This window comes from Urocampus carinirostris, chromosome 20 (assembly GCF_059441175.1).
Source record: "Urocampus carinirostris isolate Australia breed hairy pipefish chromosome 20, RoL_Ucar_1.0, whole genome shotgun sequence".
NCBI lineage: Eukaryota > Metazoa > Chordata > Actinopteri > Syngnathiformes > Syngnathidae > Urocampus > Urocampus carinirostris.
In genome coordinates this window covers 8,685,071-8,702,720 of record NC_142368.1, presented here as the reverse complement: position 1 = coordinate 8,702,720, position 17,650 = coordinate 8,685,071, and the positions used below count along the sequence as shown (strand labels likewise).

The window sequence follows — 17,650 nt, the reverse complement described above, 5'->3', positions numbered from 1 at the left end:
GATTCTACTCGGATACAGCACGTTCATCATTCGTTGTTTTCTGGTGTAAAGCGACATCCCGCTCTTTAGAAATGAGCCGGAACTTACCAATGACGGCTGTGACAATACTGATTCTAGATCCTAAATCACTGGGAAAAACGATTTTGTTCCTAAAATTCTAGTATCACGTCGTACAAAACACATTGCATGCAATGTTCCCTGTAATTTTCCAGGGGTCTGAGCGTTCACGCAAAGTCGGTGAGCAACGATTGAAACAACAGTGAGCAACAGCAATCCCAAGTGTGGCAAGTAAGTCATTATCAAACACGCCAAAACTTGACATCATGTTACATTTTGCGTTTGAGTTTCCTGCAATGTAAAAAAAAAATTACTTTTGAATGAATTGATTAATGTATTATTGCAAAGGTTGTACGGCCTACAAACGTCATTTGCTTTTACAAAAATTTCAGAAGTTTTCGATTTCTTTTTTTCCTGGTATCTTTTGTCGTATAATACTAAAATTTTGGGGGGCTTATTTAGTCGGTTGCACGATACATAACTGTATTTAAATCACATTTTTAAGTGGAAGTACAATGTTGGCAACGAGATTGACTTGGTATAATTGGAAATTATTTGAATGCAACACACACTTTTTCTTCTTTTTCCCTGTTTGTTTTTCATTTTTTTAATACCTTTAAAAAAAATCTCATTGTGTTTTTTTTTCCCTAGCTGTTCCTTTTTTTGTTTTTGTTCTCTATTTCCTTTTTTTCCTTTGTTTCTTTCTTTTCTTTTTTTTGTGGCTTTTTTCTGAATTTGTCCTTCTTTTTTCTCTTTTGTTTCTTTTTTTCTCAGATTTTCACTACTTTTTCATTTTGGTATTTTTTTCTTTTTTGTTCTATTCCCCCTTCCTTTAAGTCATTTTGTGCATAGTTTTACATAATATTTGGTCATATAGGGATGAAAGAAGCAAAAACAACCCGAAGAGCCGTTCAGGACCCGGAAGAGCCGTTTCCTTTTAGTGAGCCGAGCCAAAGAAGCCGGTTCTCGAAAAACTTCGTATCTTCGTTCTACTTTGACCTTGACTTCCAAATACCCTTGTATTTTTACCTTCATGCACTGTAACTTTGACTTAATTCGCTTCTTTATTAGCAATTTCGAGCCCTGATTTTTGTGAACTGGCTAGATTTTCTCTGGGTAGTGCGCAATTGCGCACACACGCAGCTTAGAGGGAACATTAATTGCATGATTCGAGGATTTCATGATTTTTATTGAAAAAATATTAAATGAAATGAACTGCAATTATATAGCGCTTTTCAAGTCAATGACTTCCCAAAGCGCTTTACAGTGTGCTTCACATTTCCCAATAGCAGCCTTGTATTGCAGCCATGTAAGACGCCCACCTGCTTATTGAGGGTATTAGGGGTTCAGTGTCTTACCCAAGGACACTTCGACATATAACACGGACAAGCCGGGAGTCGAACTGGGATCCCTTGATCCCAAGACGAGCGCTCTACCTCCTGAGCTACTGCCGCCCCAAATAAACTTTGTGGCGATGATGTTACGTGCTTTACTTTTGTGACATATCACATACTCAAAGTCCAGTAAATGACTTTTCATTTTGTATATTTTTTTAATCTATATTTCAAATTATTTATGTTTTTAAATGAATAAATATCTAGATGGATGTAATGTTCGTGATATGTTGACTAAATTCTCCTCTAGAAGGACGTCATGAATGTTTTCAGACAACACTGCAGTCCCTTTAAACTTGAAATGTTTGATGATTTTTTATTCATTAAAAACAACAGCTTAACCGTCTTTTCCCTAAACCCATCTCCTCATTGCTATTCTTCCTTCTCATACTCTTGGCTGCCGTAGATGCGTTGGAGCGGCTCGGCAAACCTTTTCAAAGTCGTGAACCTTTTTCCACGGCCGCCCACGCGGCACGACGTCGAGCTCGGTTGCGGCCCTCCAACCGGAGGAGCCGCGCGAGATCAGATTAGCGTCAGGAAGTTCAAAGCGTACAACCGAGGCTGGCTCAGGCGCAACTTTTGACATTTCAATTTGATTTTACCTTGTGAGCACAAAAATCTTTACGCACACCATCAATAAGGTGGAGTGACATTGCTGGAGAACGCTTAGAACACATACTGTAAATTTTGTACTACCGAGCGCACTTAAGAACAAAACTTAATATTGTCTTTGTATGAACCACGCCAAATTGAAAGCTTCGGGCTTAAACAACCATACAAATCTACTCATTCAGTGCATTCATCACATTTTAAGACCGACGCATAGCTGGCAAGTTGACGCCTTTAGCTGCAGAATGCCAACAGCGCTGTGCCCCGCACACTTAAAACCGTTATCACCTGCGACATTTTCACTTTTGCTCTGAGTTGATTAAGTCGCATGTTTTCGGATCATGTGACCATTCAAGATGGTGATTACAAAGACAAGCACATATTTACTACTGCGCCATAAATGAGGACTGCGTCGCGTAAACTGCAGAGCTCTACATTTCTGGAGGATAGCGCCATGGCAATTGTACACACGCTCCCCTACTCACGACCATTGAGATACGAAAAAAAAAAATTCGGGATGCCAAAAAATATCTGTACATTGCTGTAAATTAGATTTTGTATTGTGTGCACCTTTTTCCGAGTACAGGACATTACTGCAGTGCTTCTTTCCACCGCTACCGGCATGTGGCGGTGTGAGAGGTTACACAGCATCCACCCGAAACAAAAAAAATGTTCCTGTGTAAACATTCTATATTGTCTATACTATGTCTATACTATCTCCAGCGTGCTAAGAACTTTGACATTTTTATTGTTTAATAGCTCGTGCATCCATTCAATATGGTTGGTGTAAAGTGTAAAAAAGAGGCGAGCCGTTTCTTTTTAAATGAAAGTAGAATAAGAAAGCTTGATGCGGTTGAGAAAATGGTCGGAACGCTTTTTTCCGGCCACTTTTTACCACGGAGGAGGACCTCTTGAAGCTTATCTTCCAAAAGTAAGTTACACTTAACTTTATTTATCTTTATAGAGCATATTATTTTATGAAACGTTTATTTTTTAGTACAAAACAATACAGGTTACTTACACTAGCGTTAAACATACTTAATAAACCTTAAACATAAAAAACATAGCACTGAAGCAACTTACGAAAATTCAACTTGCGAACGATCGTCCGGAACCTAACTCGTTCATAAGTAGGGCAGTGTCTGTACTGTAGAGAATAGTGCCAAATTGCAAAACAGAGGTGTCTTTTTGTGTTGTTGTCAATGGTGGTTGTTGCGGTGACAAACCAAATTGCATATCGCTTGTCATCGTTCCTTGAGGTTTAAACAAACGTCAGCGACCTGACATTGATGCCGATCATACAGAAAGAGAACTGTTTTTGATGGATAAAAACCACTGCTGTTCAATTTTGATGTATAAATTGAGGACTTTATTTGCGGGTGAAAACGTTGAAATATCATGAGTCTGTTGTAATAATCAAATACTGGCCACCCCTTTTGCTCCTGTGATGTAGTATATAATTAATGTTGGCAAAAGCATGGACTGAATTATCTCGATGGGTGTCAAATGTTTCTAGGAATCACTGTGGTGTGTTGTGGAAAAAATCCGCCCGGCATTTTATTTGGAGACGCCACACAAAGGAAAAGAATAAGCTGCACCGTATTTAAAGCCGCATCGTTTAAAACGTAAAAGCAGACGGTTTTAGTCTGGAATTTACGGTAGTTAATCACTCGTTAAAATGAAAAAAGAATGTGGCATTGTAGATCATTTTGTGTATTCTGACATAATTGCACTTATTAGCTTTTTCATGACCTTTAAATGATGGCAGAAGCGCTACGTGCGGTTGCAGCATCACCTTCCCGCATGTGTAGCTAAGCGAACTGCCGGTGTGCGATAGCTGACATTTTAAACACACGTGCGCCGCTTCAAGGCAAATTGCCGAGGCGGACATTTTCCCCGACCGCCCGCCCACCTGCGAACAGAACGACGGGCACTTTTATCCCGACGGAGTGAGAACACTCACACACAACTTGCAAATGTCGATCATACTGTGAACATCGATTTGATCAAACACACAATTGCACTCAGGCATGAAAAAACACCAGGACGTACACAAACTTGCAAATGTTGAGTGGATAACGCCGTAAAGTTGACCTACACGCGCAGATTAACGAACCCTCTGAAATCGTATCAATAAAAAATTCATTAGTTCTACTCATTAGCGCCCTTGTTTATCAGGAGCCAGACAGATAAGAATTCCTTCGCACCCCCACTTTTGCTGATAACATTCGGCGGCTGAGTGAACGCACGAATACACACTCTTTCTTAAACTGGGGTTCTCAATCAATGTTTTTTTAAATTTTAAAATATACCTTAACGGAGGGGTGGGCAAACTTTATAGATTGCGGGCAATGTTCCCTCTTCACACAAAGTCGGTGAGCAACGCTTGAAACAACAGTGAGCAACCATAATCCCAAGTGTGGCAAGATAATTAATTATCAAACATGTCCAAAACTTGACATCAAGTTACATTTTGCTCAGTTTCCGGCAATGCAAAATTATTTTTCTCTTTTGAATGAATTGACTCATGTACTATTGCAAAGGTTGTACGGCCTACAAACGTCGTTTGTTTTTACAATTATTTCACAAGATTTCCCTTTCTTTTTATTTCCTGATATATTTTGTCGCATAATATTAGCATTTTGGGGGGCTTATTTAGTCGGTTGTGAAATACAGAACTGTACTCAATCACATTTTTGAGTGGAAGTACAATGTTGGCAACAAGATTCACTTGATATAATTGGAAATTATTTGAATGCAACACAAACGTTTTCTTCTTTTTTCAGTGTTTTTTTCTACTTTTTTTTTTTAATTCCTTTAAAAAAAATCTCATTGTGTTTATTTTTTCCGAGCTGTTACTTTTTTCTTTTTGTTCTCTATTTACTTTTTTTCCTACATTTCTTTCTTTTCTTTTTTTCTGGCTTTTTTCTAAATTTTCCCTTCTTTTTTTCTCTTCCTTTTGTTTCTTTTTTTCCTCAGCTTTTCACTACTTTTTCATTTTGGTATTTTTTTATTTTTTGTTCTATTCCCCCCTTCCTTTAAGTCATTTTGTGCATAATTTTACATAATATTTGGTCATGTTGGGATTAAAGAAGCAAAAACAACCTGAACAGCCGTTTAGGACCCGAAAGAGCCGGTTCCTTTTAGTGAGCCGAGCCGAAGAAGCCGGTTCTCGACAAAATCTACCAACTTTACTCAACTCCGTTCTACTTCGACTCGACTTCAAAATACTGCATTTAGGACACAACGTCAGAGGAACCCGTGAATTTTTACCTTCATGCACTGTAACTTTGACTTAAGTTGTTTCTTAATTAGTAATTTTGAACCCTCATTTTTGTGCGCCGGCTAGATATTCTTGTGCGCTGAGAATGTGCGAGCAGTGCGCAATTGCGCACAGCTTAGAGGGAACACTGATTGCGGGCCACATTGGGTTTGGAAATTTAACAATAGGAAAAACAATGATTGATTTCCTTTTTTTGTTTTTGCCGGTAGAGTCTTGAATACGATACAATGAAGAAAAAGAAAATGTAGGCCTACCACGTGTTTCTGATAAGCATTCATGAATAAATAAACATGCAGATGTTATATTTCATTCCATAAACAGACCCTTAAATGAATTTGGTTTTGTACCAATCGGAATCAAAGCAAAGCAATATGTTATTTCCATTTGATTAAATTTGAAAATATGCATTGAAAAATTCAAAAGGCAATAAAACAGCTTATGTGTGTGTTTTTACATAAAATCTGATAACCATTTTGATAAATAGAATAATTTGATGGTAATGTAGCATGGGTGGCACCAATAAGATGATTTTTTGGGAGTTAGCCTTGAGCCATTCAGAGGTGGACTTGCTGGTGTGTTTCAGATGCTTGTCCTACTACAATAACTACATCATCCAAGCCTCTGAGTTTGAGGGCACAAACTGAGAGCCAGACGTTCTCCTGGTAAACCCCAGAATTTATTATTCAATCAACCACAGCAAGTTGCCCTGCTCCTAAGGCAACAAAGCAGCCCCAGTTCAGTTGAGTGTTCATGACTCCACTTTAACAAAAGACACTGACCAAAAATGCCGTCAATGGGAGATTTATCTTGATTTAAATGGATAAAAAATGTTTACCTTATTTTAATTTATTAATTATTTGCCTGTCCCTAAAAAGGACAGAGGTTTATTAAGGGATTTATGTCTCTATTGACCGAGCACAGTGCATTATTATTTAATTTTTGTACGAATCCAGAGTATGTTCAAAAACGATTTATTTTTCACTGAAAACATTCTTGTTGTGTCTATTAGAATTTGCAACAAAATTAAATGAAATTAATTAAGGAAAAAGAAAGAATAATTATCAAGTTATTTGACTGGTTGCAGCCTTAGATGACAGGCATGTGTTTGTTTGCAGTATACAATCTCCAAGGTCCTTTGTAAAGCACATTCATATTTTTACTTCTTTTTCAATGTGAAAAGCTTGAGAAGCCGTTTTAAAGCTCAACAGTGCCTCCCTGTGTTAGAACGTCCACATGACATTCATTCTTTATGTGTGAGTGTTGTCACCTGAGGATGAAGCGAAGCAGGCAGAGATGAGAGGTGACCAAATGGTGCTGTAGATGAGTGCCTGGTGACCTGTGAAAGTAAAAAGTGACCTGCCAAGGACAGGGTCCCACTTCGAGAAATGAGGGGGAAGCGAAAAGTCAGATGTCATGCATCAAAGACAAACTCCGAAACCGAAAGAACACACAAGAAACCGACCACTTTAGCGGTGCGATCCCACGATCCGGACACGATGGCATCATTGCCTCTCATCTGACACCAGTCCACGGTGTACACCTGCACACACCAATATGCAAAAGGAACTTAAATCCCAAAGAAAACCTTCTCAGATATTTACCTTTAAATTTAGTGCGACGTCAAAATTTTGGAACATTCTATGCCCTGAGATTTTGGATCCGGTATAAGTATTGTCAAACGCCCCTCCCCGTCATTGCCGATGTCCGGCTCATCTTTAAAGAGCCTGATTACGCTTTACACTGAAAAAAAAAACAATGACCAGATGATGAAGGTGCTGTATCTGAGTCAGATCAGGAGGCTTCTACTGCTACTGGTAACCATGGAAACTAGTATGATCTGTTTAATGTGGGGGAGCAGCCCTTAGCCAAAAAATCAGCAGGGTTGGGTAGGGTTACTTTAACTGGATTACTTTCAAATACTTTTAGATTACTCCAATACCAAATATGCTAATAAAAGACAAAAGAAACTAAATACGAATAAAAGTATGACTCACAACACGTGGTAAGCTTTCTCTCCTGGCTTTGATCTCTTTGATCTCCGGCAAAACGAACATCAAATGCGACAGAAACAAAATGAAAATAAATCCAAACAGCTTGCCAACATCATTTTTGCCGTTCCGTGTATTCCGTTACTCTCCAAGCCTGCACAAAATTTAGTCATTTTATTCATATTTAGTTTCTTTTGTCTTAATTAGCATATTTGGTATTGGAGTAATCCAAAAGTAATTGAAAGTAATCAAGTTAAAGTAACCCTACCCAACCCTGAAAATCAGCCTGGCTAGGGATAGGCTGTACTTACAACAGGAAGTGGTGTCGCTACTACCCTGGCAGTTAAGGGATACATGAGCTGCAATTTGACCTACTCCGTGATTTCAAACAACTACTGTAAATTCCGCACTACAAGCTATTACTTTTTGCTAAATTTTAGACACTGTGACTTTAAATATGGTGCGGCTTATTTTCTTTTTTGTAGCGGCACGGAGGAAAAACGTCGAGTTGCTCTTTTCCACAAGCGTGGGCTCTAAATACAAAACATCGTGCAAACATGTATACTGGAATTTTAGGGGAGAACTGAGTCGATGATTTTGCAAACATTATTCATATAATACATAACATGAGCAATCATGATGTATAACAAAACTTAATTGAGAATTAACAACACACTCACAATATTTCAACTTTTCACCCACAAATCCTCAATCTATACATCCGAATTGAACTGCAATGGGAATTATCTATTAAAAAACGCTAAATATCTCTTTTGGTATCATCAGCGTCAATGTCACGTTGCAGAAATTTCCTTTCATCCTTGAGGGACGGTGACAAGCAATTTCAATTTGGTCTGTCACCAAGGCAACCGCCAATGACAACATCACACGAACCACATCTGTGTTGCAATCTGGCTGTATTCTCCACAGTATGATTGCACTGGCGCTGTCGTCTCGAAATATAGGGCTCACATCTTACGCTACTCAGCCCTCCTTCGAGTTTTCTTCCAGCGCAATAGTAGTAGGTACTCGCCTTTGTAATCATTCTTAATGGCCATATTGCAGTAGAGGTGAAAATGGCTAATTAAAAATGAAACTGATATTAAACATTCTACTTGCAAAGATTTCAACTCCCTTAGAAGATATGCGTGCTTTAATTTCCTCCTTAATTTCAAAGGTATGGTGTGTATTATTTGACTACAAGATGTAGTCCAACCAAAAACAAGTGCTACAAAGCAGAAAGTAGATCAAACTACAAAGACTAAAAGAGAGAAAAAACTCAGCATTTTACTTCAAAATATTTTTGTCCAGCCTTTTTGAAGTTTTTGGGTACCTGTAGCAGCAAGGTGGCGCAGAATTATGTCAGCTCCCATGAAGTGAGGCTCAAAATAAATGCTAAATAAATAAATAATACACACTGTCCTTTAATAATAATAATCCCAATTGTTGATTGGTTATGCCCACGCAATTTAGCGAGGTGAGGGATTTGTGTGTATTTCTTGATGGTCTCCATGGTTATTTTTTTGCCTCCCCCTTTAACACCACTGCAAGTCTTGGGACCCATAACTAATAAATACAGTCCAAAAATATAGTACTGTGTCACAGACTCACAATTTCTTAACGGAGCACACAAGATTCAGAGATAAATTAAGAGAAAAAACATTGTGGGATGTAGTTCAGCCAGTAGCAGATCTGTATTTTCATTATGTTGCGAGGCAAACCAATAGCAGAAAAGCATTCCGTATTATGTCGACCAATAGCAGACAGGCATCTATGAGATATGACTCAATATGCACACTAACACCATAAAGTTTGAATTTGATCAATTTTTTGTCAAGAGAGAGTGCTACCACTTCCAGTTGCTCAAAAAGTGACTGAAGCTATCAACCAGGAGAAGTTTTCATCATGTGTGTCCAACTGTCACTGGACATTTCGACCCTGAACAACAACGGAATCGAGTTGGCGGGCCGGCAGTGATGGCCAGTCACTGCCCATCTTCTCCTGGTCTCCAGCTAAACTTCTCCCGCCTATTCCAGAGCCGGCTTCCCCCACCAGGGTAGTGTGAGAGGGGACTCTTTAGCCAAGGGGTGCGGCAGATGCGCGGGAGTCTCCTGTACAGAGGGTGCTTCTGAAGATAAAAAAACTAATTTTTTGTGAAGCATCAACAATAAGTGGGACACAATCATGAAGTGGAACACATTTTCTAACATATAAAAAACGAAAAAGTGGGTGTGCAAAATGATTCAGCCCCTTTACTTTCAGTGCAGCAAACTGCCCAGAAGTTCAGTGAGGATCTCTGAATGATTCAATGTTGATCTAAATGACTAACAATGATAAATGGAATCCACCTGTGTGTAATCAAGTCTATGTATAAATGCACCTGCAGTGTGATACTCTCAGAGATCTGTTTAGAGCGCAGAGAGCATCACGAAGAACGAGGAACATAGCAGGCAGGTTTGACATCCTGTTGTGGAGAATTTTAAACCTATATTTGGACACGAAAAGATTTCCCAAGCTTTAAACATCCAAGGGAGTAATGTACAAGCAATAATATTGAAATGGAAGGAGTGTCAGACCACTGCAAATCTACCAAGAACGGGCCGTCCCCCCTAAACTTTCAGCTTATACAAGGGGAAAACTGATCAGTGATGCAGCCAAGAAAACAGCACAGCTCATCACCCTCAACACACCATCCCCACAGTCAAACATGGTGGTTGCAGCATCATGGGTTTGACCTGCTTTTCTTCATCAGGAACAGGGAAGATGGTTAAAATTGATGGGAAGATGGATGGAGCCAAATACAGGACCACACTGGAAGAAAATCTGACGAAAGCCGCAAAAGACCTGAGACTGGGACGGAGATTTGTCTTCCAACAAGACAATGATCCAAAACATAAAGCAAAAGCTACAATGGAATGGTTCACCCCCCAAAAAATATCAGGGTGTTAAAATGGCCAAGTCAAAGTCCAGACCTCAATATAATTGAGAATCTGTGGAAAGAACTGAAAACTGCTGTTCACAAACGCTTTCCATCCAACCTCACTGAGCTCGAGCTGTTTTGCAAGGAGGAATGGGCAAAAATTTTAGTTTCTCCATGTGCAAAAGGTGGCGCTACAAAGTATTAACTCAATGGGGCTGAATAATTTTACACACCCACTTTTTCATTTTTCATTTGTTAAAAAAGTTTCAAATATCCAATAAAGTGTGTTCAACTTCATGATTGTGTCCCACTTAGTGTAGATGCTTCACAAGAAATTACAGCTTTATATCTTTATGTTTAAAGTCTAAAATGTGGACAAGGTTCGAGGGGGCCAAATAGTTTCGAAAAGCCACTGTACAGTGGGGTAAATGCCGTAAAGAGGGGCTGAAATTTTTCCATAGCGTAAAGTGAAAACGTTCTAAGGTGGGGGGGTCTCTGTATCCTAGGGGTCTACTGTATTTTGATTCAATCTATGAGTTAGCTCCCAAAAAATGCCAGTAGAAGAACTTTAAAGGTAGACTTATCAGACCACGAACCTCTTGCACGTGTTCTTTAGCCACCCTGAGAGGAGAATCTTGATAAGCGTCCCAAAGCTGCAAACTGCCATCGCCGCCGGCTGCCACCAAAACGTTCTCGTTGGTCTCGCTCCACGACACGTCAAACAAGCCCTCGTTCCATTCCCAGCTGAAACCCACATGGAAGAAATATGTTTGTCAATCCTTTGCAGTGTTGGGTATAACGCGTTAAATAAAGAAAAGTGTTCCTGGACCATAATTACTTTTCTCTTTAGCGAGTACTCTAACACGTTATTAACACTCATGCTAAATTGGAATATTTTAACTTTAAATCAAGGACAAATTATATTAAAAAAAAAAAACACCAGTGGGCTGATATTTCAGTGGGGTGTCTAAAATGTCCTATATTGTCATGATTACCGATGAGAATTACCTGTGCCCGCTCATTTGGTGCCAACCACCGCGGGTTCTGATTGGCTCCCTGTCACTATTTGAACCCAGTCCTGTCTGTCCCCTGTTGTCAGTCCGTCTGCGAACCTCAGTGAATACTAGGCAAGCCTTCTTCGACCCCGACTCCCCTCTGTCACGTTTTTGCTTCCGTCCGTCTCCGGCTACGACCCGTTTTGATCCTGACCACGTCTGCCCTCCCGTCCCGACTTATGACGCGTTTTTTATCCTGACCCCGTTAGCTCTCCCTTCCCAGCTGTAAAGTTGGCCGTTATGGATATGTGCATTTCTCAGAATTCAATGCAATGAAAATAACTTGTTTTTATATTCCTAAATATAACAGGGATGTGATTGACGCGAGGAGAAAAAGTCTGAAACCTAGCTGGGGGTTTGGGGGCGACCGCCCCCCCCCAAGCTCCTGGGTTTTAAGCAATTTACTTGTCCAAAACCATGCTTATATTTATCATTTAAGTAACATTTTTAGAAGATTAAAATAATTTGCCCACATAACTGATTTTTTTGTAAATACTGCAAGGTCAGTTCAAATGCAGTTCAGTCCCTGCAGCTTGTGCAACAATGCGGCCAATTTTTCTAACGGCCGCCAGGGTGCGCCAGAGCAATAAAAGTAAGAGTGAGACAGTCGGATTTTGAATTTGTTTGCTACGCAAGTGAAAAAGTGAAAGTGAAAAAGTCGGAATTCCGACTATACTCGGAAAAATCACATCCCTGATATAAAAACAATCTTTCTCACACACACATAAAGTAACGTTTCAATCATCAGCCTAATTACATCTTTTATACGTTTATCAATCTTATAATCTTGTATTGTGAAGTCGCGCTCATGTGTGTGTTCCTTTTCCTGTTTTCTACTGACGAAGAATAAACCACGCCTACGGAGTGGGAGTTGCAGTCCGCTAGGGACACAGCCGAGGAAGCATGCCGTTAGCAGGGCTGCAGCTACCACGAAGTAGTTTTATAACTTAATATCTGTTTATACATTGCTCTCCTGTCCCGGCTAACGACCTGTTTTTCGGTCCTTGACACAGCCGTCGCTCACTACGGAAGATCCACTTCCGTGTTTGGATCGCAATCAGAGTACGAGAGCGACTTGCTTCCCTAGCGAACAGCAGATCGTGGGCGCAGCCCTTCCTCTTTCCTTTAATGAAACTTGTGAGAAACGTAACGTAATTGGGTCCTGTTTCCGTTCTGGTCCTGACATATATTTCAAAATGCCACCAGCTGGCCATTTTAAGACATTGCAGCAACGAGATAACAACTTCTATATTGAAACATACATAATCTAAATTATTGTAGCATGGACACCAAATATAATTCAGATTGTTTTAATGCATTAAAAACCTAATCAGAAAAAATGCCTTCAATATTGTCCACTTTCAATAGATAACCTCCATTGCAACAACTTTTAAATGAAATTGTAATCCCGCAAAATAATCCTGTTTTAACTAAATGTAACTAATTTGACGATATATTTTTTATGCAGCTGTAATAGAATACAATTACATTTTCACCACATCAATTGCTTTATTTATGCTTGTAAAAACGTACGTGCCTATTTTTTGTATTGGGAGCATTTACATCCCTTCGCCACTAGGTAAAGCTAAAATACTCGCAAATGAATTTGCCTTTTTGCAGGACGTTCCAAAACGATTATTTTACAAGAATGTCTGGTCTGACTGTTGGGAGTTCTTGGTGAATATCTCCAGACTTAACTTAAAAAGGTCTTTAAAAAAAAAAAAAAAAAAAGACTATAGCCGCACCTGTATATAAGCCGCATGCGCCCACATTTAAACATGTAACACAAACACAAAATTAACCCAAACCCGACTTCAAGTCCTGCGATTGAAACTAAATGTCCTTTGGGGTTTGGGGTTTTTAAGGGTTATTGTTCTATCTTCGTTATTCATTATCCATTATCCGTTATCCGTTATCGGTCAGTTCATAATACGCTACAAAGCCAAGGAGCCGGGACTCTTACTCTCAGCCAAAAGGCCAAGCTAAGGTCCTAGCCCTAAAGCTTTGCTGCGATCATTGCGAATGCACCGTTCCCGGAGGTACTGCAATACCGGGCCGATGCGTGGAGTGGACAGAGCAAGCTCTTATTCTCCTTCATTAAAGTCCGCAGTCCAAAAATCGCAGCCAGCATGTTTTTTTTAATACAGCGACATATTTAGAGTCCACAGTCCAAAAATCACAGCCGGCAAAATGAATGGAAAATGAAACCGGTACTTAAGGTTTCATGCAGACCTGCAGAGTCCGGGTCGCGTTGAAAGTAATCCAAGGAAAAAAGTGTATATTTCCAAAGGTAAGGGTGGGAAAAATATATCAGATGAACACATTTACTCACGCAACTTTTTCTTTAACCAACTTTTTACCCCCTCTTCTTTCCTTGTCTGTCCCTCACCTTTAGCGGTCCCCACTTAAACTTTGTTCCGCCCTTCCTTTTTTGTTCATCCGTGCAAAACATATCAGAATAAGTGTCTAAAATAAATGCAAATAAATACATTACAAAAATATACAGTTGCAAATACATATTATAAATGGGTTACACATATTTACAAAGAAAGACGGTACACTGAGAGAGTTTTCAAAGCTTCAATAATAATAATATAGCTTTGACAGGGCAGTTAATGGTAGCAACACTCGAGCGCCGCTAGAAAAATTACATAAATAATCACTGAATATCACTGAATAAGCCGCAGGGTTGAAAGTTAGGGAAAAAAGGCTTATAGTCCGGAATTTACGGTACCTTTTGACAAGGCGGAGTCCAGCAGGCGTGTCTTGGAGCACCAACAAAGACCCTCCGCCTGTTCATAAACAGAAATGCATTTGGTGTCAGATGTCATGTTTACTGTGTCATGACATGAGTGACCGTGACAACCTGCTATGCCGTAATGCTGTGAGGTGGCGCACGCCAGCCGATCGGGGAAAAAGGGCGACGCTTCTACCGCATAGCCGTGGCGAGCAGGACTGCGGAACACTTTTGTTGGCATCGCCGCCATCGACTTTACCAACACACCTGAAACCAGTGACATGCGTTGAGGTTTGTGTCTGCTGACGAATAAATCCACCAAAATCGTGTTCATCATTTGATATGCTAAACAAGAAAGCAATACTGAAGCAAACAATGACTAAAATGGTAAATGATCTGCATTTACATAGCGCTTTTCAAGTCAATAAAGACCTTCCAAAGCACTTTACAATGTGCTTCACACTTACTCATGCACACACACACACACACACACCAATAGCGGCCGTGCAGCCATGCAAGGCGCCTACCTGCTTATTGGGGGCATTAGGGATTCAATGTCTTGCCCAAGGACACTTCGACATATAAAGACAAGATTTAATTAAACCTTGTCAAAATATACTCTGACGCACACTTATCAGGGTTGAGTAGTGTTACTTTAACTTGATTACTTTCAATTACTTTTGGATGACTCCAATACCAAATATGCTAATAAAAGACAAAATAAACTAAATATGAATAAAATGATGACTCACAACACGTGGTAAGTTTTCTCTCCTGGCTTTGATCTCTTTGATCTCCAGCAAAACTAACATCAAATGCGACAGAAACAAAATGAAAATCAATCCAAACAGCTTGCCAACATCATTTTTGCCGTTCCATGTATTCCGATACTCCCCAAGCCTGCACAAAATATAGTCATTTTATTCATATTTAGTTTTTTTTTGTCTTTTATTAGCGTATTTGGTATTGGAGTAATCCAAAAGTAATTGAAAGTAATCAAGTTAAAGTAACCCTACCCAACCCTGCTTATAATACATGTTATTTCTTGTGAAATAATACATTTAATATTTATTTGAAAAGGTCCACACCGTATACGCATACAATATTGAACCGAATTAAAATACCTAGAGGGGGGAACGACAACTATTTTGTAGTTTGTCATGCAGTCTGGCAAGAAATTTGTAATTTATAGCTAATAATGTCGCGTAAATATGTCACTTAGTTTTGTACGAAATATGAAAATTGGGTAAAACTTACCAATCGCGTATTTTTTCCGGGTTTTCTTCTTCTTGGCTTTTTTAGCAAATTGCAGTATGTCGCCTCTTGCTGGTGACTAATAGAACTGTAGCGCTTCGGGAATGGTTTGCAAGAAAAAATAGGTGCCCGTATCGAAAATAAGAACTTGCATTCATCAGACTTAAAAAAAGCTTGTTTTGCAGGCCATTTTTCATTACAATGCCCCTATACAGCCAATGAGGGCACAACATCCAGCGGTAATTAACAAAAGGCAACATATTTTCACATATATGCAGTACAAAACCATGATATCAACTGATAAATACATTAACATGTGCCAAAAGGGAGAAGGCTGAAGCAGAAGCTTTCAAGTGCCTACTCCTATTTCTCTGAGAGCAGGAAATACATATTCAAAGTACAAACAAGAAAACAAAAGGAAGGGAAGGAAATTTTAAAATTACATTTCAGGCCTACAATTATACTGCTGGTGACTCCTTCAACATTTAATACTTCAAGGAATTCTTGATATATTATTGTTATTAGCATATTAGTTGAAATAAAAATCATAAATCTCATTTAAATTTGAGAGTGACGTTATGCTTGTCCTCAAGTTTTTTTTCTTTTGTTTCCATTTGTTTAGTGTAACATGAAAATGGTGAAAGTAAGAATAGGGCTTTTTCAAGTACAGTCCAAACGCTACCCCGAACCACAAGATTTCTATTTTGGCACAAGTTTGCCTCTTAGGCTTTAAACCAGCTTGTTTTACTTTTTAATTTATTCTGAGATGTACTGATTTTAAAATAGATTGCGCAAAAAATCGAATGCTTTTTCATGACAACAGATTGGCATGTATGCATTTATTCATAAACAATGCGGGTGGGGGGGGAGATGATAATGTTTGGCATTGAATGTGTAAAGTGGTTTAAAAGCGGACCCACTCACCACGCTATACAAAGTCAACGATGCCCTCTAAAGACTAGATAGATCATAAATAATAACTTAATAGAAATTAACTTGAGACTTGTTTCTTCTTTTTGACGTACTAAAAATTTTATGGCTGGATTAAATCATCCAAATGACCCGCGGGATGCAAATTTGACATGACTGCTATGAACTATATATTTGTTATCACTAATTAATTTGTTTTCCTTTCCATTTTTAATGTTTTTACTGCAAAAGTCAAAATATTGCTATTTAAAACAGTTGAATGTTTTTTTCAGAGCTTTTCTTGAGGAAAACCCAATGTGGCCCAGCCTCACACAGAATCTACAGTTCTTCTGGCGAAAGAGTTTAAAACGCCACAGCATTTTTACCACTTTTATTGAAGTTTCTTGCATGAAAAACTGTAAATCTCAGTTGATACATCAATCAATCAATCAACCTCATTTTTAATTTTCTCACATAAAAATTGTCAGTGTGAAAGGCAGGCTTGTATGACTGATGAACTTCTTTTGTGTAAATGTCAATGAAGACTAACTCGACGAATTGCAAAGAATGAATAGATGAACATATTTGAAAGAAATCAACCATTCCCCATGTTAGTTGTGTTCAAACTCGCCTAAGACGAGAACATCTTCCTGGCAAGTCCTGGCACTTGTTTTTTTCCCTCCGCGAGCGACATCACCGCTGCGATGAGGCCTTGCAGCTCTCGAGCAGGCGGACCAGCAGGCGACTTTTGTGCGTCGCTATCTTGTTGTGGTAGTCGCAGCGCAGGATGGCGGTAAGACGAAGGCGGAGATCTGCAAGGGTGGCTCGAGCGGCTGTGCTGGATGGGATGTTAAGCAGCGTTCGGAACAAGTACTGCCACATGTCGCTGTGGGGCATCCTGAGGGTGCCGGGGGCCAACAACAATAAATGACTTGGGGAATTTTTGGGACTGCAGCTGTCATGTCACAATATACAGTGCCTTGAAAAAGTATTGGTCTCCTAAGAACCTTATGCCACATTGCCATACAGATGCTGCCCGACTTACGAACGAGACGATCGTTAATAAAATAAAATGTTCTATCAAGTTGAGTTTAACTTACTTTTGGAAGGTGCGCTTCAAGAGGTCCTTCTCTGTGGTAAAAAGTAGCCGAAAAAAAGCATTCCGACCATTTTCTCAACCGCATCAAGCTTTCTTATTCCACTTTCGCCTCTTCTTTACACCAGCCATAGTGACTGGATGCACGAGATATTAAATAAAAACGTCAAATTTCTTAGCGCGCTGGAGATACAGTATAGAATGTTTACACGCGAACTAGGAAGAGGAAGCCGGATTTCTTCTGCGGGCTGGATGCTGGGTGACCTCACAGTGTCGCACGCCGGTAGCGGCAGATAGAAGCGCTACAATAATGTCCTGTACTCGGAAAAAGGTGCACACAATACAAAA

General features: G+C 39.4%; 2 protein-coding genes across 8 annotated transcripts in view; both read right to left on the bottom strand.

Annotated features, from left to right (window-relative positions):
- Window positions 1-15,327, bottom strand: part of pex7 (peroxisomal biogenesis factor 7) — a 44,633-nt gene extending 29,306 nt beyond the window's left edge. For 2 of the 7 annotated variants that reach the window (XR_015848309.1, XM_088325394.1), the window contains exons 1-7: window positions 15,168-15,289; window positions 14,796-14,848; window positions 14,173-14,310; window positions 14,041-14,098; window positions 10,848-10,995; window positions 6,806-6,883; window positions 6,611-6,719 (exon numbers count right to left, since the gene is read on the bottom strand). Coding sequence is in view for 6 of the 7 variants with exons in the window: in XM_088325394.1 (XP_088181520.1) it covers window positions 6,611-6,719; window positions 6,806-6,883; window positions 10,848-10,995; window positions 14,041-14,098; window positions 14,173-14,310; window positions 14,796-14,848; window positions 15,168-15,205 (622 nt within the window). In the remaining variant the exon portion in view is untranslated. The other 5 variants (XM_088325397.1, XM_088325398.1, XM_088325396.1 and 2 more) reach the window with 5 other exon arrangements.
- A 1,255-nt stretch (window positions 15,328-16,582) lies between these two features.
- The window catches only part of bub1 (BUB1 mitotic checkpoint serine/threonine kinase), a 38,688-nt gene continuing 37,620 nt past the window's right edge, over window positions 16,583-17,650 (bottom strand). The window contains exon 28 of the mRNA XM_088325646.1: window positions 16,583-17,104. Coding sequence (XP_088181772.1) covers window positions 16,900-17,104 — 205 coding nt within the window. The 3' untranslated portion in view covers window positions 16,583-16,899. The remainder of the gene's footprint in view (window positions 17,105-17,650) is intronic.